Source organism: Coccidioides immitis (assembly GCF_000149335.2).
Source record: "Coccidioides immitis RS genomic scaffold supercont3.2, whole genome shotgun sequence".
In the NCBI taxonomy this organism is placed as follows: Eukaryota; Fungi; Ascomycota; class Eurotiomycetes; order Onygenales; family Onygenaceae; genus Coccidioides; species Coccidioides immitis.
Window position 1 is genome coordinate 2,361,361 of NW_004504309.1, and position 19,202 is coordinate 2,380,562.

A 19,202-nucleotide genomic window follows, 5' to 3' on the forward strand; every position below is an offset into this window, starting at 1 on the left:
CACATAAACCATGCTGGTTAGAGGCGTCGCCTAAATCCAGCTCGTCCACCATCGCCTTGTCGGTCGTCGCTTCGTTTACCATCATCTTTTCTGCCGCCGCCTCGATTCTCATCATCCTGTTTATCATCATGTTGCCTGCCATCTGGCTTTTCATGGCCTTGTTTTCCGTCATTTCGTTTATCATCATCTTTTCTGCCATCTGGGTTTCCATCACCATGTTTATCACCATCGCGTTTATCATCATCTGGTTTACCATCCTCTCGTTTATCGTCGTCTTGTCGGTCATCGTGGCCGCAGTCGCCCTTTCCACGGTGCTCGGAAACCTTGAAGTGTTCACTTTGGGCGTAAATCACATAAACGTTCGTTCCGTTGATGGCATTAATTTGGTATCCGTGGGCAGGCATGGTGTCGCAGGGGACATGAACTTCGTGGTGGGCCTTGTGTGTTTTAACATCGATTGCAAGTGGAACATAGGTTGGTGGATACTCGACAAAGTTGACGAGATATAAGCTCAAGGTATGCGGATCCGTATCGACGAAGGTCCATGTCACTTTCACGTCTTGACCGGCCGCAACAGGGGTGTTTGACTCAGGGTTAGTAATTTCAATGGCCGCAGCCAGCGGAGCAAGAACAGAGAAAATAATTGGGAGGAACCGCATATTGAAGGACTTGAATTTAAAGACCCGGATCACCCTATAACGCCAGAAGTATACACAATCAATGATGTTGAAGTAAAAAGATGATTGCGAACTTTGTCAAGTAAGAGTTGATGAAGAGAGGAAGATAAAGGGAGGATTGGGGGCGGGGATTCCCTACTTATGGACGGCGACAAGAGACTCAGGAAGCTCGAATAAAGCGAGTAACCTGGCAGGTGCAGGGCAATCCCGAGAAGGGGCATTGAACAGTATCAGCAGGAACGGACACCGGAAGGAACAAACTCTCTCGGCGTGAGGAGCTTCTGCCATCGGCATCTGCTTCGGCAGCCGGAGCTCGGGTAGGAGCAAATAATTCTTTGAAAAGCGTTTTATATGAAGAACCCGCGCGCAAAGAGGTCCGCCGTTTCCGCATCGGAAAGCAAATCAACTTGAAAACGGTCTTCCCGTCCTCTGGAATCCGGTGGTGGATATAGCGCGCGTAGTGAATTCTCAACGGAACGGTTTCGCTCAAAGAAAGGCACCGTCTGTGTCCCAGCGGTTAAAGAGTAGAGAGAGAGAGATACGAAGTGTTCAGGGACATCAAAGGGTAAGAGCTCCATAGTCATAGCTATGCAGAGATTGAGGCGGCGCCTACACCTAGATCCAGCGCCGATTCGGGGGGCAGAACCATTTCGGTCCCGTAAGGTTCCTCTATTAGAGGCTCAAGGCAGAGGCAGCCGATCGAGTCTATATTTGGGGAATTTGTCAGCCCGCCGACATCGATTCCCCGTAGAATTTTTTGGGTATAAGTCATCCCTATCTAGCTTTCTAGTTAGCTGCCGAAGATTGAGAATGTCTAGCAGGGCGCCATATTATCTTTGGAGATAATTCCTGGCAAAAGGTTGCTGTAACTACAGCTCATATCCACGAAGCTCGGCGCAGGAGCGTTCGGATGGACGTCGGACGCAAGATTCAGCGACTTCACGATACATTCTGTTTGCTGCGTAACCAAGCCTCCTTGTACAGCAACGATTGAACGAAGAGTCCATATAACTGGACTTGAAGTTGGGGCTGAAGAGCTTGGTCACTACTCCATAGCTTGGCCCCTCGATCATCTTGGCAAGCAACCTGGATTATGCGCTGCGGGCCGCGCTATTAGTGGACTTCGGCAATCGGCAATAGCGAAGAGTGAATGATCGAGAAAACATCATCGAGTTCGATCAACGGCTGCTTTCAATCCTGCTGCTTGTGAGAACTGTCTATTCAACTTGGCTTTTTCTCATAGCCAGCTGTGCCAGTGGTGGATTATCCGGAGTAAAGCTTTTGGCTCCCGCCTTTTAGCCTTGTAGATAGGCCGGCTCTTGCCCCTTGGCCATGCGAACTTTCATACCCATATTCCGAAGGTATGTTGAATATTTGCCGGGTCGTTTTCCTACCCAGGCTATTGTTCTTGTTATCTTAATGCAACTATGATCGAGCTGACATTTCAATCCAGCTGCACCTCCAGACACCAAACTAGAGCCTCCTATAACCGAAGTATCACCCAGTACTTTATCTGCCCACAGAGCCGACATTTTGTGCACACGGCAGCGCGGTAAGTAAGGTTGCGGCTACCCTTCCCTTTTTCTTTTTTTTCCTTTTTTTTTTTGGGGGGGGGTGTTCACCAGAGTCTCTGGTACATTCAGTATGGAAACTGTCATCAATTAAATTAAGTTAATCATGTAGGCTATCGTTGACGACCCCAAGACAATACTTCGTGAATAAGAAATGTCCATTGCACAAAATGACTGGCAACAAGCTCAGCGAAGGAGCCAAAGGCACCATCAAGACACATATCACTCACCTGCCTTCATTTGGCACTGTTGCAACAGTTACAATTTCACGGCCAGATAAACTCAATGCCCTCAACAGTCACCTCCTTGTGGCCCTTCCGACCACACTCCTGCACATAACAGACACAAACGCCAATCTCCTCGCTATTGTTCTCACAGGAGAAGGTTCCAAAGCTTTCGTTGGCGGTGCCGATATCGCGGAAATGTCAGCGCTTTCCAGCCCCGCTGAAGCACGCGCTTTCATCACGCGAGTCCATGAAGCTTGTCAAAGCATCCGCGACTGTCCCGTACCAGTGATCGCGCGCGTCAACGGAATAGCCCTAGGGGCAGGGTTAGAAATCGTTGCATCTTGTGATATTCGAATCGCCAGTTCGACAGCGGTGTTGGGAATGCCTGAGGTGCGAATGGGGGTCCCGAGCGTCGTAGAGGCTGCATTGCTTCCTGGTCTGATTGGATGGGGCCGAACACGACAACTTCTACTCCTTGGGGACACGATCAGTGCCAACGAGGCACTGCAATGGGGCCTTGTCGAGAAGGTTGTGGAGCCCGACACGATAGATCAGGCTATAACGAAATGGGTGGGGAGTCTCGAGCACAATGGCCCTGAGTCTGTGAAGAACCAGAAGTTGTTAATGAGAAAATGGGAGCAACTGGGCATTGATGCAGCAATCGAGGCTGGCATTGACCACTTTGGAAGGGCGTTTGAATCGCCTTTTAGGGCTGAGGCTGGAGCAACGACTCCTGAGCCCGAGCCAGTCCGAATGATGGGAGATTTTCTAAGAAGACAGGCTGAGAAACGGATTAATAAGCTGTAAAATTGTCACCACAGCCCCAAAAGGAGCATAATTGAACATGGACTTGCTAAGGCTAAATCCACACGCTGGTATACGGAGTTGTTTGTATGCTAGATGGCAACCCTCATCGATAAATCAAATGCTTGCAGTCAAGATGCCCCAAAGCGGTAACTTTTCGTGCTGTGGTGGATGGGGATTACAGAGTTAACTGGTCAGCCAGCTCGAATTCCGCACCAATCACGTAAAAACGGCGCTTCGCTCCCGCATCTTGGCGCGACAGCCACGCTGCGTCACTGGCTAGGGGAGGGCCTCTCGTATTACAATTCGTCGTGCCCACTCAGAGACGACGGCTGTGGTTGAAACAAAGGGACCATGCCCGTGAAGAAAATCGGCACAGCATGCAGGCAGGCTACGTCAATTATGTATACGAGAAACCCATGCCTGGAACGCGCTAGGTGTCCCTTTTTGATTCTTCCATTAGCGCTTTCGTAGCGCCTGTTCGACAGCCGCGATATTATCAGCCACTTTGAATCTGGATCACACTTGTCATGGTTTGGATATTTGCTTGAATGGCGGAGGTCCACGGGACCTAACATGAAGTTCAAGTCTTGTATCCCGTTGCCTGCCGCAAGGGGCGCGCTGACGTATTCCATGCGAGCGGTGGTGACAAAGAATGGTATCAGGCCATGCCTGTTGTCTATATCCAATTCTATGGCCTTATACCCCTAAAGATGAAGGTATATATGGAGTATATATACCCCTTCCTTGGGTCCCAGGTATCACAATCTGACCTTCAAGCGGAGCACCTTCTTAAGAGTTCTGTTGATATACCAAAATTGTCTTTGTCGAACTTGTATCATTCGTGGGCGCTGCATATCGGCTCATACAAGTGTGCAACGAGACGAAGCAGACCCAGGTATATATCCATACAATGGCCTCCTCGGGTAGCATCTACTTTTATGACCCCTCACTGCCGGCTTCGATCCTTTTCACGATCCTATATGCATTTCCGACTGCATTCCTGTTTTACACAACTATTATCGGCCCAAGAACCGGCAAATATGGACATGCTGGTTATTTCGTGCCACTCTGCATCGGCGCCGCGATGGAAGTAGCTGCATACGCCGACCGCTGCGCCAGCATTAAGCAACCTGGCAGCATTCCCCTTTATGCGGTATCGTCGTCACTCGTTGTGATTGCCCCCGTTTTCATCTGCGCCAGTTTGTACATGCTGATGGGACGTTTGATCCGTGCCGGTATTCCTGAAGCCAAAGGTCAACAGCAGGTTTTCGGTATCGCTCCACGCTGGTTGCCACGCATCTTCGTTGCATCGGACATCATCAGCTTCCTAACTCAGGCCCTTGGCAGTGCGATTGCAGCAGCCGGTGTTTGGGAAGGCTCGGAGAAGGGAGCCGGAACAAACGCCTTGATCGGTGGGCTGGCGCTGCAGTTGGCGACATTTTCCATGTTCTTCGCCATTGTGGTCCGATTCCATCGACGTGTCCATGCATTGCGTCATCAAGTGGATGATAACCTCAAAAAGGTCTTGCTCGGACTATATGTGGCCGGTTTTTTCATTTGGGTATGTGTAACAGCAAAGAAGGTCAATTCTTCGTCGCGAAGCACTGATGGCACATGTATATCTAGGTTCGTTGCGTTTACAGACTCATTGAGTTTGCCTTGGGCATCGACGGATACCCGTTCTGGCACGAGTGGTGCCTATATGTGCTCGAGGCCTGTCCGATGCTCTTCGCGCTCTGCACATTGGGGTATTATCATCCAGGGAAATGGCTTCCGAGATCAGAGCTGAGTTCCGCAATGCAGACTCAAGACAAGGAGGCCAACCGCACAATCCAACACCAACTAAGCTAAAAAGAAAGAAAGAAAGAAAGAAAGAAAGAAAGAAAGAAAGAAAGAAAGAAAGAAAACGAAGAACAAAGAAGTGCACATTGTGCTCCCGCTATTGTTTTGGGCTTTTCAGAAGTGTATGTAAAGGATTCGGTGGTGGAGACAATATTACATATACATAGAATTCGACAGTCGTTTCAAAGATGAGAGATCCTTTTGCCATCCACAGGGTTGGCTTGCCATGAGCGGCCCCAGGAGCTGCGGCTGAACCTGGACACAGCCGCTCGGGTGGAGCCACCAAAGAATCAAAGATCAGTCCGGTTTGTTGTGTTGTGGACGAAGGGCGGCGAAAACCCACAGGGAGCTGCGATTTCACTGGCGGCTGCACGTCGAATACGAGCACGGACGTCATGCCCGAACGTGAAACCGCTTGCTCGCCTTTTCAGTGTCCGCAGCCTCTCGAGTTATTATTATTTTTCTTTTTATCTTCTCCTTTTTTCTTTCATTCTTTCCTTCCCTTTTTCTTTTCTTTTCTTTTCTTTTCTTTTTTTTTTTAATTCTCCATCACCATTCATTCCTACCCCATCGCACCCCGGAATACCTCCGAATTTTCATTCGTTCGTTCTTGTTCCCGTCGATCTCTTGATATAATCTCCAGCACTCGGGCTTCCCACACTCCTCCATCATGGCCAGCATCCAGACCAGAACCGATGTTGCTCCGACCGGCACCTCAGCTGTCACTTCAGCAGTTCCCACAGCATGCGGTGCCACGACATACGACATTCCTACCAAGGACGCTGCTTGTGCCGTCCCCGGTACGGAACATAAAGACTCCATGGAGAAGTGCTGTGACGCTCCCGTTGTAACCTACAACGAGGGCTGTGGAATGTACTGCCTTGCTTCTGGCGGTACAGTCGGTGATTTGGTTAAATGCCTCATCGGCGATGGCATCGCGGATGGCAAAGTCTTTTGCAACAAAGAAATGAACGCTACTGCTACCACGACTCCCACTCCCACTGGCAGAGATGATGATGATGATGATGATGACGATGACGAGCCGACCAACACCGATGGCTCGCCTGCCTCTACGTCCAGTAGTGCTGCACTGGCCAACCTCCCCCCACAAACCCTTTCGAAGCCTGCAATCGGAGTGCTTTTCACGCTCTTTTTCTCCATGTTTGCTGGTGTCGTTTTTGCATAAGCGGACGGAGAGCTACACCAGTTTCTTCTTGATAATGCGGTAGTAATGGTCTCGTGGCCCGGCCTTTTTATATATTTAACTTCTGCGCATTTTGCCTATATCTTTTTGAGCATTTAATCTTAATACGTTTCTTCGTGTTTTCCTCCTTTCTGGAAAAACAGGACTCTTGTCGACCGTCTATTCATAATCAGCGGTTTTATATCTCTGCCTGTTAATATGTCTAAATTAATCGCGACGCTGTGGATATTAAGATTCTCCAATATGCCATATATCCGTAGCCCTACACAAGAAATAAAAGGCTTATAATAATACATCCTTTATTTATTTCAAGGCCCTACATATTCGTGCCATTCAAGACCCGTAAGTTAATGCTCCGTATGCTACAGGGAATCAACACCCGCTTCCGGAATGTGTTCCTGTCCCTGGCCGCAGAAAAGCTTAAGCGCAAAATCCTGGGCCCGAGAGGCGTCATTCCTTGTCGCGGCGTTTTAAGAAGCCACAAGAACCATTCCCGCCAAGATCCTCCAAAAGTCCGATGAATTCTGAACAACACTCATGCAATCTGCTTCATTCTTCATGATGAGGCCCTTAATCCTCAGGCCCTGTCGCTCGGTCTCTCTTCGGCTATGTCGTGCGTTTTCCTCGTCGCGAGGAAATTCTCAGCTCCAATTGGCGTATAACCTCCACCGTGCGCGAGATTCTCAGAATGCGACTTCGGCGCCCAAGAAAACCCCGATTGTTTTTATGCACGGCCTATTCGGCTCGAAGCAGAATAATCGGAGCGTGAGTAAGTAAGCAAGGACTGGAGTTATTCCTTCGTTTTCGCGTATCGGCGGCAATGGAGAATGAGCGCTGACTGCGGCACGATCTCTGTAGGGCACTTGCCGATAAGTTGAATACAGATATTTACGCAATTGTGAGACAAAAATCCGGGCCCCCGTAGATTGGATACTCTGTGCTGGATGTCCATATCCTCCTTTTTTTTGCTGGAAAATATATAACTTACGGCTGGTCTGCTAGGATCTCCGAAACCATGGCGATTCCCCCCATCACCCAGAGCATAACTACTCAGTTATGGCGAACGACGTCGAGGAGTTCATTCACGAAAATGACCTGGAAAAGCCAGTATTGATTGGACACTCAATGCAAGTGCTAGGCTTCCGACCCTAACGTACCATGATGTCAAACTCACTGCTAATACGGAGAAGGGGTGCAAAAACTGCCATGACAATCGCCTTGCGCCATCCAAACCTTGTTGGCGGAGTGATTTCCGTTGACAACGCGCCAGTGCGTGCGCCTTTGAGTAAAGATTTTGCCAAATATATCCGGGCAATGAAAGAGATCGAAGCTGCGAAGGTCACGAAGCAGAAGGACGCGGATGCTATTTTACAGCCTTACGAGGACGTATGCGCACCCCATGCCGTCAACCCGCCTATTTTTTTTTAATGCTTGCTGACAACTCCCGATCTACAGTCGATAGCAATTCGCAGTTTCCTCCTTACCAACCTCATCCGATGCAAGGAGACTAACACCCTCAAGTTCCGTATACCTATTCATATTCTAGGCGACAAGCTCGATAACATGGCGGATTTCCCATTCACTCCGGAGGAAAGTCCGGCTAAATTTGAAGGTCCGGCGCTTTTCATTCGAGGAACGAAGAGTCACTATGTCAAGGATTCATCACTGAGTGTGATCAAACTTTTATTCCCGGCATTCAGGCTTCAGGATATTGATGCTGGGCATTGGGTAATTTCCGAAAAACCTCATGAGTTTCAAGAATGTAATCGACCCCGTCCCGCTCGCTGAATGAGAAAGTAGCTAATAATGAGAAGCCGTTGTCGAATTCTTCCAAAGGTTACCCTGAGTTTCGATTCGAGCGCACGATTGATTATACCTCCTTCGTACTCCGCATAGAGCTAGAAGTGATAGATCCTTGGATTCATGATTTGGTACCCTTGTACTAATTATAGACTTATATAGAATATGCCTTAGCAGTTTTACATTTGAACGACAGTGGCTTTTCCAATAGATGTCAAGTTGAGAGCAATCTAAATTGTTGAAAAGCATCATGAATGATGACCATGCTCATAAGCGGAAACGAGCTGAAGGAAACAAAAAGGAATTCAGTTTTAAGTTGCGCATCATACGTATTCAAACAGAAATGAAATAATTTGATCGTCACGGAATTTATCATAACACTACCTGACTTTCGCAACTGGCCTATTTCCGTTGAGAAAAATACATGGTTCGTGCCGGTATTCTTTCTGAGAAAAGCGTGGAGGGATGCTTATGATAAGATAATCAAAGAGGACAACGACGCCTTTTCATTTCGAATATAATTCCGTAGTTAAAATCGAGGCCATCGAGAATACCCAGACCGTACAGAGGAAGACCTTATCTCATCAGACCCATCGTTAAAATTAGACGCTCTCCAGAACCTGCTCCGTGAACTCCCTCTCAACCTATATCGTAGTTAGCACTTATGACGCAATATTGCTTCCGGCAAAGGAATGCACGGGAAGGACGAACCTTCTGGCCCTTGTCATCGGTGCTGGCCTCACCGTGGAGAGCCAAAAGACCACCAAGATCGAACTTGGGTTGTTTCAACAACTTGACCTTGCGGATATGAACCTGAACGCGCAAAGATATCCTGGTCAGCTTATGTCCCAGAAGGCATGCTATCAACAATATGCTATTCTCAACTAACATTCTGAAGAGGGTAGATGCCACGGGTGGCCTTCTCGATTTCACGGCCAATAACTTCAGGGACGAGCTTCGTAAGCTGGGTGAGGGTGCGGCTAGAAGCCTCACGCTGGATGATCTCGACCATCTTCTTGCGGATGGCACGGATCTGGGAGGAGCGGGCATAGGTGGTCTTCTTGACCTGGAACGATCGTCTCTTGGTGAAGGCGATAGCGAAGAGGCGGACGAGGTAGTCATCGGTGGTCTTGACGGTGACGTTGGCCTCGATCAAGGACTGCCACTTGCGGACGAGAGATCGGAGCTTGTCTGATGTGAAGTCCATGCCGTGGAAGTTGGTCAAGCAGTTCTTTCCTTGAACTTCATCCACGCGTAGCTTGATCTTGCGGAATGAGTGGGCCTGGTCGTTCTGCAAATCAGCGAGGGAGACCTCGAAGATACGGCCCTTGAGGGAGTCGTTGGCGTTCTTGAGACCGGTGGTTCGGTTCACAATCGTCTTTCCAACACTGTGCACATTTTGTCAGTCGCTTTGATGAAGCCGGAATATCAAAAGGAGGTTCTGCCATACTCTCGGACCGCGAAGGTGGAGGGAGCCTATACAAGTCAGCAATTGTCCATGCTTCCACCAATATATTCGGAATTCAAATTTACCTTGACCAGGTATTCATCTTTTCTGGAGAAAGGGTCCTGGACTCTCTTCTTAAGACCCTTCTTGCCCTTCGACAGACGCTTGTTCCTATCAGAGGATCAGTATGTGATAATCCATGTGAGGTGGGACGATGGCGCGTAAAGGGGAGTCGAGATTGCGTACTTTCCAACAGCCATATTTGCGATCCAGGTCTATCTTACAGCTGGGAAAGACAGACAAATTATCGCATCCGTTTGGCGTAGATGGAGCAGTCGAGGTGTTGAATCGCAGTTTAGCGAGGGTTCGGTCTCAAAATCAAAATCCCACACAAATTTCCCGCTAAGCGAGTTGTGTGCCGCTAAAACCAACGCAGTCTAGTGTGGATTATGTAATCGGACGGCGAACCACGAAACGTTCTCTGGATTCCGGTGTCCACAAAAAAAGACAGACTGTATTTACATATTGAGAGCATGTATCCTGTGTCTGAGTTCTATCTAAGGAGTACAGAAGAACAATTTATCCGGTCTTTCACTTGGAGCTTTATCCAAAGCCATGTCAATTCGGACGGCCCCCCGCTCAACCATACCTCCGAAGCAGGTTACCCTCCCGAAGGACCTTGACGGGCTGTCAATTTATCGGGATATGTCCACTAAAAACGTATACTTATTATGTTGTCTCTACTCGGCGGATAAAGTGGGAATATGCATCCTCGGGTAATTTGTGTATAAATTGAATACCCGCCTCAGTGCTGGGAAAATGTTAGCGATGCATAACGATGAGAAAGAAGCACTTACATCAACATCGTCCCAAGCACGTCCTTGGACACTCGCAAGTTCATCCATGCTCATGACATGGCCAGTGGTGACTTGAACAAGTCAGTACTCTAAAACATATCTTCGAGGATATGGGAACACACGACATACAATAGCCAGAGTGGATCTTCGCATCGATTTCAACGCGACTGTCTTCCGGTATCAGCTCATCTGGAATTGGAACTCGCTCGTGGATCGGTATCCCTTGTTCGACAATAGCATCATGTTTCATGCTGGGATACCTGTCAGTGCGATGAAATCAATTTCTTTTGGAGAAACCCCTTACTTGGACATGCTAAGCATTCTGTCGATCTTGGTTATGCCGAGCCAGTGCAATACCTAATACTCCTCGTTAGATACTGATATTCCGCGAACAGAATGGTGGGAAATCCTTACGTCTGGCATGAGGGCTTGGAATCGCATATCCTTTGAGGCATAAGCAATTGGCCACTGAGTTATGGAATAGCCTCTAGACACCCTACCTTTACCCCAGCAATATTTTCTGTTCTTTTGAAATACTCGCTAGCAACTAACGCCAAAGTTAGAAAGTTCCATTAAGGCGAGTCAGGACTTCTTACGATCAGAACCACGTTTCCGCGCGTTGTATACGAGATACTTGGTTACTTCACCAAGTGCGCGGCCTTCTTTGCGGAAATAGATCACTACACCGCTCCCTCCATTTTGCGCTTCTTTGACTGCTTCCTCCACTCCGAAAATCAAGTAAGGACGGCATGTGCAAATATCTGAACCGAATACGTCACTCCCATTGCATTCATCATGAACACGTAATGCAAGGCGCACATTTGGGTCGGACATCTTAGCGGGATCGCCGAAACAGTATACAGTCAAACCGCCAATAGGTGGAAGGAAGAGTTTTATATCTCCTCTGGTGATAAGCTCTGGGTAGGATCCTCCGGTGACTTCAAAAAGGGCACGGCGAAGAGTTCCCTCGTCTATGCGTCCAACGTCAGTTCACAAACATTGGTCGTGGAATTGGCGACCTTGAAAGGAAGTTCAGTATAAAAGCAGGCTAACCTATCTCAAATCTTTCTGCAACGCCTGGTAAATACCAGACTGGCTCCACGGCAATCTTTGTGACGGCTAATTCTCCCATTTCGTTTAAGCAAATCTTTCCATCTGGCACCAGGCGCCCTGACCGCACGCTCTGTTCCAGCTCTGGTAGTTTCATATGTGCCTTTGTGATCGCGATCGTTGGACGAATGTCAATATTCTCATTTGTGATAAAATCTTTGAAAATCCAAGGTGCTAAATGGCCCAACGGATCCATAGATACAATCTTCTTTTTCTCGGCCCACTGCGGGTGCGGCCCAATGTTTGCGGCCGGTTCGGTGTTCGTGAAGTCGGGTCTATGTTCGAGGTTTAAATGCTTGCTTGCGACAGCGAGAGCATGGTATATGGCGTAGGAGCCTCCGTGCGCACCAATTGCTTGGAGATGTGTTAGCAAAATATGACCGTGGAAACCGGGTTTCACGACACGAACCATTTCGTCTGCGGACAGTGTTTTGGTGTCGGCTTACGACCACTGGGCCTCTCCGTAGTAGGTCCTTGTTGCCCCAGTCCATCGGTACAGGGTCTATACCGGATTGCCCAGGGTAAGTTGTCAGAATAATGCGAGAGGTTGTAGTTTGCCGCTTAGAGTCCTTTGCGCTCACATCGTCGCTTGAAACGGAGGGCTTCGAGGGTTGCGTCGGGGTAGCAGGGATAGAGGTTGGTAGCCGCAGAGTGGTATCTTTGGGCTGTTCCACAGGTGTCTTTGGTTCATCACCAACTGCAAGTCGGTCTACGCGCGCGCCTATCGCATCAACAGCGGATGAGAGCTTCAAGTGGTCATGTTGAATGCTCTTGAGAGTAGCCAATATCTCGCGAAGCGTTGCATTTTGATCTCCTTTGTCCATTTTCAGAGCTGCTAAATTAATCAACCAGGCTTACAGGTATGTTTTAACAATTGTGAGGGGCAGCAGAAATGCTGGATGAAGAGAAGGACTGGCTGGTGTATTTGAGCTTCTGCGCAAGGTTTTAAGCTACAGGTTAGGCCAATAGCACAATGCCACAAGGATAGTTGGAATGATAATAATCGAGCGACGTATCAAGCGCAGAAATACAGGGAACTCGGAACTCGCAGAGCATAGTGATTGGAAGTGTTGAGAGGGGGAAGGTTTCCAGGGTGAAGAGCAGCCCCTGGGACTGAGCCATCCAGCTTGCGCGTGAGCATACACACTGCAAGGCTGGCCAAGGATGCGGGGAAGGCCAGAGCTTCACAGGTGGAGCTTAACGCGCCAAGCCCCATGAGGTCACGCTCGACCACGAGCTATAGAATTATGTAATCAAGCATCGCGAACTCTCCTTGAGCGCAATTTGATGCTGAAACTGGCTCCAAACTGCCCTGTTCTCCGACTTGTTTCTACATTATCTCGGACGATAACGTATAATAGAACTCAGCAGAATTGGCATTTGTTTAAATCAAGACCACTCCTCTTGCCCCCATTCTAATTAGTACATGATTCCTTCTCGAGAGAAAGACACATAAGCTCGCCCGTCTCCAGAGCCAGCTCGAGAACACGAGAATGGTACCACGACTTCCCTTTTTTCCACAATGAAACATCAGCTGATAACAGTCAATCATAGGGCAAACGTAAGAAGTCCAGCCGCAAACCAGCGGCTCCCAAGAAGGTTCGTTGTACTCCCATTCTCTTCAGCCCCATTCCGCTCCCGTGTCGGGCAACTCAGCCAAATCCTTTGAAATCTCCGTATTCCGCCTATTCAGAAAGTCTCATCAAGGCCTTGCTATCGCGCCGGCCAGCGCGTCTTCTCTCCAATGATGGCTAACCCGTTTGTATAGAGAGAACCGCTTCCCACCACTTTCTCCTGCCTTTTCTGCAACCACGAGAACTGCGTCATCGTCAAGCTTGATAAGAAGTTGGGCCTGGGAAACTTGACATGTAAAGTATGTGGTCAGCGATTTCAGACGGGAATCAATTGTAAGTCACCACTTCTCACACAAACCCAAATCTTATCCCCACCCCAAAATCACCCTGAGCTAGTTAGACGCGACACTAATTTTTACGCCCGGCGCGTTGATCAGATCTCTCCGCGGCCGTGGATGTATACTCGGATTGGATAGATGCTTGCGATGCTGTCGCAAAGGAGAAAGATGCAGAACGGGCAGCTCCGGCGGGTGGCTCCGGAAGCAAGGTCGCGGAGCGAGAAGAACTACCGGTCGGAGCCGATGACGAAGATGAATATTAGAGATTCTAGTTTAACGGATTTAGGGTTTTTCTCAGCATAAAGTGGCGTTTAGGATTATCATATATTAGGAAGTGGGTAAACAAGCAACATCGGGGTTCAATGCATCATGTATCAACGTCCTGCTTCACTCTCTGGAAATTAACGCCTTCCTAACCTGATGACTTTGATTCTTCTCACTGGCTGCTTTTCTTGGTATGAACCGAACCAGGTGCTAGAGACACAATGTACTGTTCGGTACCCCGGCTTGGCCGATACATGGTGATGATAACGAAGCTAGTGATAAGTCGGTAAACCCGAAATATGAGAGCAGCCCCCGGGTGGTTATAACATAGCCTGGTCCTCGTGGACGCTCGTAACAACGAAGGACAAAATGTGACATCAGAAATTCGTGAAATCATGATAGTTTCTCCTGTTCCTTCAAGATTGGATCGCCTCGTATGTATTATATCCCATTTATAACGTGTAATACCGGTCGCCGAAATCTCCCAATCCTGGTATGATATATCTAAAACGAAATTAGCAATTTTCGTTGATAGAGGATATACAAGCATTATGAAATGTTACGAACCTCTTCTCGTCCAATCCCTGATCAATGAATGCAGTCACAACACGCAGCTGGGGAAATTTCCGAGCAAAGGACTCTACCGCAGATGGACTGGCAATAAGATTTATAAAGAGAATCCGGCTTTCGGGGACCCCTTTTTCTTTCAGCACCTCCACAGCCATGGTGGCCGAGCCACCTATTGTACGGTCAGCATCATTGAGGCGAAAAACACGATTTGGCACATGCTCACCAGTAGCAAACATGGGATCCAGAAGAAGAACCCATCGGTCGGCAATGTCTTGAGGTAGTTTCTCATAGAAGAGTTTCGGTTGCCATGTCTGTTCGTCCCGCTGGATCAATATCTTGCCGATGCGCACAGATCTGCAACAGTCACGCAAGCCCTGCTCCATGGCCTCTCCCGCGCGCATGATGGATACACCGCATATCTTCCCCTGGAACCTCAAGCCAAGATAGGTCCGGCCAACGGGTGTTGTGACAGGCTGCTCGACGACGGGCAAGTGATTAAGGCCTTCCTCAACCAAAAGTCGGATGATACGGTTGGAGTAGAACACGAAGTCGGCACGTGCGGTACGCTCATCCCGGATCATACTTTAAGATGAAGGTAGTTAGCTTCAATGCTTCTAGCTCTGCTATGGAGACTGGTGAAAGTGCAGGCCTTCACTTACGTCAACAGAGCAATCAGCTGCGGGGTCTGAGGCAGGACATGAACATTCTCACAAGAAACCTCTTGAGAAACTGTAGCAGTTGGTTTCTCCCCGTCTGGCTTGTAGAGAGGGCCGACTCCCTGGACAGATGTAGGAGCTGGCACGTGGGCTGAGGCCATAAGGGACAACCCTGCTCTCGGAATCAATCTGTAGCTGTAGAATTACGGGAGCAAGGAGCAGAGAAATCAACAGATCTCGGATACTGTAAGAAGTAGCAGCGGCTAGGATATAGGAGAATGGAGCGACAGTGAAGTCTCTGAATTTGCTTCTTCAATTTAACAAGTGGATGCTACAGTGCAACATATCCACAGCGACATTCTGCGTGTGGGGTAACTTGGCGGGTGATGATACAGTTTCCGACAGGGCGATGTCACTCGGAAGCTAGCGAGTATGGCCACTGGATCAGAGGGAAAGAAGAGATGACGGACAATAGAGTTCGGCGCTGGCCTGCCGCTTCATCTCAACGGGCCCGCTTCATGGCTGGAGGCAGTGGTTATCGGATAAATGCTGGTGAAATTCAGTGGTGTGGGAAAGCCATCGGCGGGAAGCTTCTCCTAGTGTGGAATCTCACAGGCCAGCCCTGTCGAGCAGAACTCCCATCAGCAACTTTTGAGAGGGAGAGCCAAAGCATTCCCAAGGAGTTTTGCAGGCAGGGAAATCCATATGAATACCATTATCTAGAACTTGATTGTGCCCAGTCGGTGGTATCAACCAGGATCAACGGTTAAGCTAGTTAGTCAGACAGCGGTTCGCTAACATTGTCTGTCCTCCCGCTGATGAACGCGTGCAAGTCAGTTTCTTTTGAACGCAGTTTCCATCAACACGGATTCATTTGACCTTGAGAAGCCCTGCTTGTGTGTTCTGCAACAAAATTGCTTCACCCTGCCACTTTAACCAAAGGCGATTCTTTCCTCTTCTCCAGATTGCCCGGGTTCTACAACCAGTTGCGGCGACAAGCAATCCATCTCAATTCAAAGCATACATGGTTAGCTGAGATCCGGACATCCATCACGTTTTTTTCCTCCAGACGCGTCTATACTGACTACACCTGTGCTAGCGAAAGCGAATAGGGAGTCAACTTTGTCTGATCCCCCAATGGTAACCTGAAGTCGGTTCCTCAAGTTCGCATCTCGGTCCGGATCACATCTACCTGCTCTCGCGACGCATCCACAGACACCGTTCATTTCCCCTGTGGTTTGATTCTTTTAGTCAAACCGCCGCGAAATGCAAGCCGATATTGCGTCCATGGAATTTTCCTCTGGGCGAAAGCTGAAGACCTACAGACGGGCCTCACGAAACATCGTGCGCAGTCCGTTCCAGCGCACCCCGCCTGAGCGCTTCGATCAGGATACGTCTCCTACGCCGAAAGACGTCGGAATTTCTAGGAGGGATATTGAAACACCGCGCAAGGCACTACGCAGAGGAAACTCAGAAACAACGAAAAAGGTGGAAAGGCCTCGACTGACAGTTCCGAAAATTGAGGGCAGCATCTACGATATCCCCTCGTCAGACGATGACACGCAGAATAGGTCTGGACGCGAGCGCAAGCGCAGGAGGTTGGAGACTCCAACAGCTCTGTGCAAGTTCTCACAGGTTGATCGCACCGCTCTAGTAGAATCGCGAGAACGACCACAACAGGTTCAAATAGACAAGCCATTGGAACCACAGAGTAGTGCGGTTAAAAGGGCCAGGCATACTGTCGCAGAGAAATCTCCTCGGGTAGGAGTTGTCATTCGATCACCTCCCTCAGCCAAAGCAAACGGTACCAATCAATTTGATCATGACCAGAGAACGTTGCCAGGTAAAAAGCCCCTTTCGCTCGGGTCGCCAAGCAAACAACCTTTGTCTGCTGGTTCATGGAGTCATCGTTTCCGTCATGACCCAGGTTCGAGGCCAGGGCCCATGAACCCAGCCGCCTCAGTGCCTGCAAACCAGCCTGTTAGGCCCAGTCTCTCGCGGAGTCCATCTCAGAAACTCAAGGAAATGACGCAGCATTTGTCTACTGAATCGTATGTTAAGACTCCTCTCAAGCGGTCCCTAACCAGTGAAAAGGAAGGGTCAATTGCCGGGACCCCGCGAACTTCGTCCCGCTTGAGGTTGATAGACGCGCTAAATACCGGTGATATGGAGGATACGGAAAGTTCCAGTGACCCGGATACCGTTCGATCAGATCTATCTCATCGTTCGAGGACTAATTCCCGAGCCTCCTCCAGGGGGCCGCCAACGAAAGACCCCGTTTCAACCAATACCTTTCCATCCGTTAACCCTCGTCGGCGGCGACCAGAAATCTCAAACCAGCTACAACAAAATATTTCGAGAGTAACCTATGCGCGACAAAGGTCTTTTCGTACAGAGGGCGATATGGACACCAATATGTCGGGGATGAATGATATGAAACCTACGTCCGCGTCAAAAGCCGACCCGTTGTTATTCGATATTGGCACGAGCTTATTGCCTCCGAAACTAGTTCCGAACTTACAAGAACCCGATGACAACAACGATACCGGCCCCGGGATGGTTAGAAGCATTTACGAGCTTCGACGAGCAGGTGGCAACGCGAGGTACCAGGCGGTCATCGAGTCTATCTTTGAAGATCTCGAGGAGAAAACAGCCTCAAACTCGAGAAAACGCAGCGGGTTTTTTCAGTTGTGTTCGAAACTCGTAGATACCGAGTTTTCACGTCGCTTTATCAGCAATTCCTTGGAAAAGAGGCTTTCTGAATGCACCGTTAATGAACCCGATATGATTTGCACATATCTCACTGTGTGCATTTATACACTACTTCTTGCGTCTGGGCCTACTTCTCCAGCTCTGCAGACTTGCTTTACGCAGATATTGGACGCCGCTCCCTCTCTTCTTCCCGAAGAACGGGATATACTACAGCTAATCAAGCTTCGTAACTTTAACATGTCAAAGGCAGGCCAATCTAGTCTACGAGATCTTTGCGTGCAGCTTCGCGAAAACAAACTATGGTCAGAATTACCTCCCGCGAGGCTTTCACCACAGAACCTAGAGTTACGATCGCTAGAGCTAGCGGTGCGCAAAGTTCGAGAAGCTGGTGATCGAACGGCGACAGTTTCGAACCCTGTCCTTGCGCAGATAGTGGACCTTCTTCTTCAACATTCACGGGAGGGCGCCAATAGCGATCTTTTCGTTCTCGAGATGGCATTTTCAATTTTGGAGTCTTATACCGTTGGCCTACCGTCTTTGGACAGCGAGCAGGAAAGAATTCTAAAGCGTCTCTCGCGAATGGGCTTGCTCCTAGCACAGCTAATCGATAGATCTGATGCGGCGAGCCGGCAAATCCAGATACTGCAGATTCGTCTCATCCTTAACATTACAAACAACAATCCAGCTCTCTGCGAAAACTTTGCAACGCCTGATTTGGTTGGTGCACTGGCCCGACTTGTTTTGTCCAACTTCGGGACAGTAGCGGAAGATTTGGCTAGTGATAAGAAAGAATCGCTGTTGGATACAGTGATTCTTGCACTTGGAACGTTGATCAACTTGACCGAATGGAGCAGCAGGTCCAGGGGACTATTTTTGCAGATGAAGCATGGTCCTGCGATTCTGGTTGACCGTCTCATGGAGTTGTTCATTGGTGGACTAGAGACAGTCTCAGAAGTACGTGCAAGCCCCCGTAGAATATACACATCTGAAGTTTCTTTTCTTTCTTTTGTTCTTTTTTTTTTTTTTCTTTTTTTTTTTCCCCCTGTTGTTTCGGATTTCTCTTCTGACCTGAATTTTTTTTTCCAGGCTGACTCCGTTGTCCAAACACACTCCAACGTTGCTTTTGGCTATCTATCCGTGCTCCTCAGCACTTTATGCCTTGACGATGAAGTGCGGACCCAAGTGCGCAGGAAGATGCGCGGCAATAACCTCAGCCGTCTTCTTGCCATCGTGGAGGAGTTTCTACACTACTACCGAAAGGTCGAGGAGGAACTGAAGGATCCTGTTTTGGAAGAGGATGCTATGGCGGGGTTCACGTCTCGACTTCAGAGTATTGTTGACCGGATCCGTGAGGCGGAAGGATTGAGGAGGTAACCAGGATGGGCGTTTTGATGGTTGGTCACGCCGTGTATGGATGGTTAGATCATAATAATGTCATGTTGTATGGATGAACAATCGTTTCACAAGGAAATCATGATCTAGTGGCAAAAAAAAGGATGATATGAGCAACGATGTTGCGTTGGGCCGTAGGGATGTGCAGTTTGCC

General features: G+C 48.8%; 11 protein-coding genes across 11 annotated transcripts; 6 read left to right on the forward strand and 5 right to left on the reverse strand.

The window, feature by feature from the left end:
- Nucleotides 1-17: 17 nt before the first annotated feature.
- On the reverse strand, nucleotides 18-971 carry CIMG_06341 (uncharacterized protein; the record flags this gene model as incomplete). Its single annotated transcript, XM_001242444.2, has 2 exons — nucleotides 18-693; nucleotides 817-971. The coding sequence occupies 2 exons, from the start codon at nucleotides 969-971 to the stop codon at nucleotides 18-20; spliced, it is 831 nt and encodes a 276-aa protein (XP_001242445.2).
- Nucleotides 972-2,418: 1,447 nt separating this feature from the next.
- Nucleotides 2,419-3,282, forward strand: CIMG_06342 (enoyl-CoA hydratase/isomerase; the record flags this gene model as incomplete). Its single annotated transcript, XM_001242445.2, has 1 exon — nucleotides 2,419-3,282. The coding sequence occupies one exon, from the start codon at nucleotides 2,419-2,421 to the stop codon at nucleotides 3,280-3,282; it is 864 nt and encodes a 287-aa protein (XP_001242446.2).
- Nucleotides 3,283-3,578: 296 nt separating this feature from the next.
- CIMG_11732 (uncharacterized protein) lies at nucleotides 3,579-4,136 on the reverse strand (the record flags this gene model as incomplete). The annotated part of the gene is made up of 2 exons (XM_012358663.1): nucleotides 3,579-3,986; nucleotides 4,053-4,136. The coding sequence occupies 2 exons, from the start codon at nucleotides 4,134-4,136 to the stop codon at nucleotides 3,579-3,581; spliced, it is 492 nt and encodes a 163-aa protein (XP_012214086.1).
- Nucleotides 4,137-4,192: 56 nt separating this feature from the next.
- CIMG_06343 (RTA1 domain-containing protein) lies at nucleotides 4,193-5,133 on the forward strand (the record flags this gene model as incomplete). The annotated part of the gene is made up of 2 exons (XM_001242446.1): nucleotides 4,193-4,843; nucleotides 4,909-5,133. The coding sequence occupies 2 exons, from the start codon at nucleotides 4,193-4,195 to the stop codon at nucleotides 5,131-5,133; spliced, it is 876 nt and encodes a 291-aa protein (XP_001242447.1).
- Nucleotides 5,134-5,624: 491 nt separating this feature from the next.
- Nucleotides 5,625-6,574, forward strand: CIMG_06344 (uncharacterized protein). The gene has a single exon (XM_001242447.2). It carries the CDS (start codon nucleotides 5,795-5,797, stop codon nucleotides 6,308-6,310), a length of 516 nt encoding a protein of 171 aa, XP_001242448.1. The 5' UTR covers nucleotides 5,625-5,794; the 3' UTR covers nucleotides 6,311-6,574.
- A 251-nt stretch (nucleotides 6,575-6,825) lies between these two features.
- Nucleotides 6,826-8,376, forward strand: CIMG_06345 (alpha/beta hydrolase). Its single transcript, XM_001242448.2, has 6 exons — nucleotides 6,826-7,101; nucleotides 7,187-7,226; nucleotides 7,331-7,455; nucleotides 7,519-7,714; nucleotides 7,784-8,090; nucleotides 8,143-8,376. The coding sequence occupies exons 1-6, from the start codon at nucleotides 6,866-6,868 to the stop codon at nucleotides 8,172-8,174; spliced, it is 936 nt and encodes a 311-aa protein (XP_001242449.2). The 5' UTR covers nucleotides 6,826-6,865; the 3' UTR covers nucleotides 8,175-8,376.
- A 120-nt stretch (nucleotides 8,377-8,496) lies between these two features.
- Nucleotides 8,497-9,936, reverse strand: CIMG_06346 (40S ribosomal protein S1). Its single transcript, XM_001242449.2, has 6 exons — nucleotides 9,822-9,936; nucleotides 9,662-9,746; nucleotides 9,579-9,604; nucleotides 9,018-9,516; nucleotides 8,840-8,941; nucleotides 8,497-8,772 (listed from the first exon to the last, which is right to left on the reverse strand). The coding sequence occupies exons 1-6, from the start codon at nucleotides 9,833-9,835 to the stop codon at nucleotides 8,731-8,733; spliced, it is 768 nt and encodes a 255-aa protein (XP_001242450.1). The 5' UTR covers nucleotides 9,836-9,936; the 3' UTR covers nucleotides 8,497-8,730.
- A 425-nt stretch (nucleotides 9,937-10,361) lies between these two features.
- CIMG_06347 (GTP cyclohydrolase II) lies at nucleotides 10,362-12,366 on the reverse strand (the record flags this gene model as incomplete). Its single annotated transcript, XM_001242450.2, has 9 exons — nucleotides 10,362-10,386; nucleotides 10,433-10,503; nucleotides 10,562-10,683; nucleotides 10,737-10,789; nucleotides 10,847-10,876; nucleotides 10,933-10,979; nucleotides 11,029-11,403; nucleotides 11,486-11,896; nucleotides 11,952-12,366. The coding sequence occupies 9 exons, from the start codon at nucleotides 12,364-12,366 to the stop codon at nucleotides 10,381-10,383; spliced, it is 1,530 nt and encodes a 509-aa protein (XP_001242451.2). The 3' UTR covers nucleotides 10,362-10,380.
- Nucleotides 12,367-12,876: 510 nt separating this feature from the next.
- On the forward strand, nucleotides 12,877-13,836 carry CIMG_06348 (transcription elongation factor 1). Its single transcript, XM_001242451.2, has 4 exons — nucleotides 12,877-13,038; nucleotides 13,097-13,141; nucleotides 13,311-13,449; nucleotides 13,554-13,836. The coding sequence occupies exons 1-4, from the start codon at nucleotides 13,036-13,038 to the stop codon at nucleotides 13,715-13,717; spliced, it is 351 nt and encodes a 116-aa protein (XP_001242452.1). The 5' UTR covers nucleotides 12,877-13,035; the 3' UTR covers nucleotides 13,718-13,836.
- A 334-nt stretch (nucleotides 13,837-14,170) lies between these two features.
- Nucleotides 14,171-15,613, reverse strand: CIMG_06349 (uracil phosphoribosyltransferase; the record flags this gene model as incomplete). Its single annotated transcript, XM_001242452.2, has 4 exons — nucleotides 14,948-15,613; nucleotides 14,512-14,870; nucleotides 14,286-14,457; nucleotides 14,171-14,222 (listed from the first exon to the last, which is right to left on the reverse strand). Exons 1-4 carry the CDS (start codon nucleotides 15,103-15,105, stop codon nucleotides 14,171-14,173), a joined length of 741 nt encoding a protein of 246 aa, XP_001242453.1. The 5' UTR covers nucleotides 15,106-15,613.
- Nucleotides 15,614-16,210: 597 nt separating this feature from the next.
- On the forward strand, nucleotides 16,211-19,082 carry CIMG_06350 (uncharacterized protein; the record flags this gene model as incomplete). Its single annotated transcript, XM_001242453.2, has 2 exons — nucleotides 16,211-18,610; nucleotides 18,743-19,082. 2 exons carry the CDS (start codon nucleotides 16,211-16,213, stop codon nucleotides 19,028-19,030), a joined length of 2,688 nt encoding a protein of 895 aa, XP_001242454.2. The 3' UTR covers nucleotides 19,031-19,082.
- Nucleotides 19,083-19,202: the final 120 nt, after the last annotated feature.

Bases quoted from the DNA above. Each gene is read 5' to 3' on its own strand.
- CIMG_06344 (XM_001242447.2), top strand. From the start codon at position 5,795: ATGGCCAGCATCCAGACCAGAACCGATGTTGCTCCGACCGGCACCTCA.
- CIMG_06345 (XM_001242448.2), top strand. From the start codon at position 6,866: ATGCAATCTGCTTCATTCTTCATGATGAGGCCCTTAATCCTCAGGCCC. The intron at 7,102-7,186 runs GTAAGCAAGGAC...CGATCTCTGTAG, and splicing joins AATAATCGGAGCGTGAGTAA to GGCACTTGCCGATAAGTTGA. The intron at 8,091-8,142 runs GTAATCGACCCC...AATAATGAGAAG, and splicing joins ACCTCATGAGTTTCAAGAAT to CCGTTGTCGAATTCTTCCAA.
- CIMG_06346 (XM_001242449.2), bottom strand. The intron at 9,517-9,578 runs GTATGGCAGAAC...AAATGTGCACAG, and splicing joins TCCACCTTCGCGGTCCGAGA to TGTTGGAAAGACGATTGTGA. The intron at 8,773-8,839 runs GTTCGTCCTTCC...ACTACGATATAG, and splicing joins CCGATGACAAGGGCCAGAAG to GTTGAGAGGGAGTTCACGGA.
- CIMG_06348 (XM_001242451.2), top strand. The intron at 13,142-13,310 runs GTTCGTTGTACT...CCGTTTGTATAG, and splicing joins AACCAGCGGCTCCCAAGAAG to AGAGAACCGCTTCCCACCAC. The intron at 13,450-13,553 runs GTAAGTCACCAC...CGCGTTGATCAG, and splicing joins ATTTCAGACGGGAATCAATT to ATCTCTCCGCGGCCGTGGAT.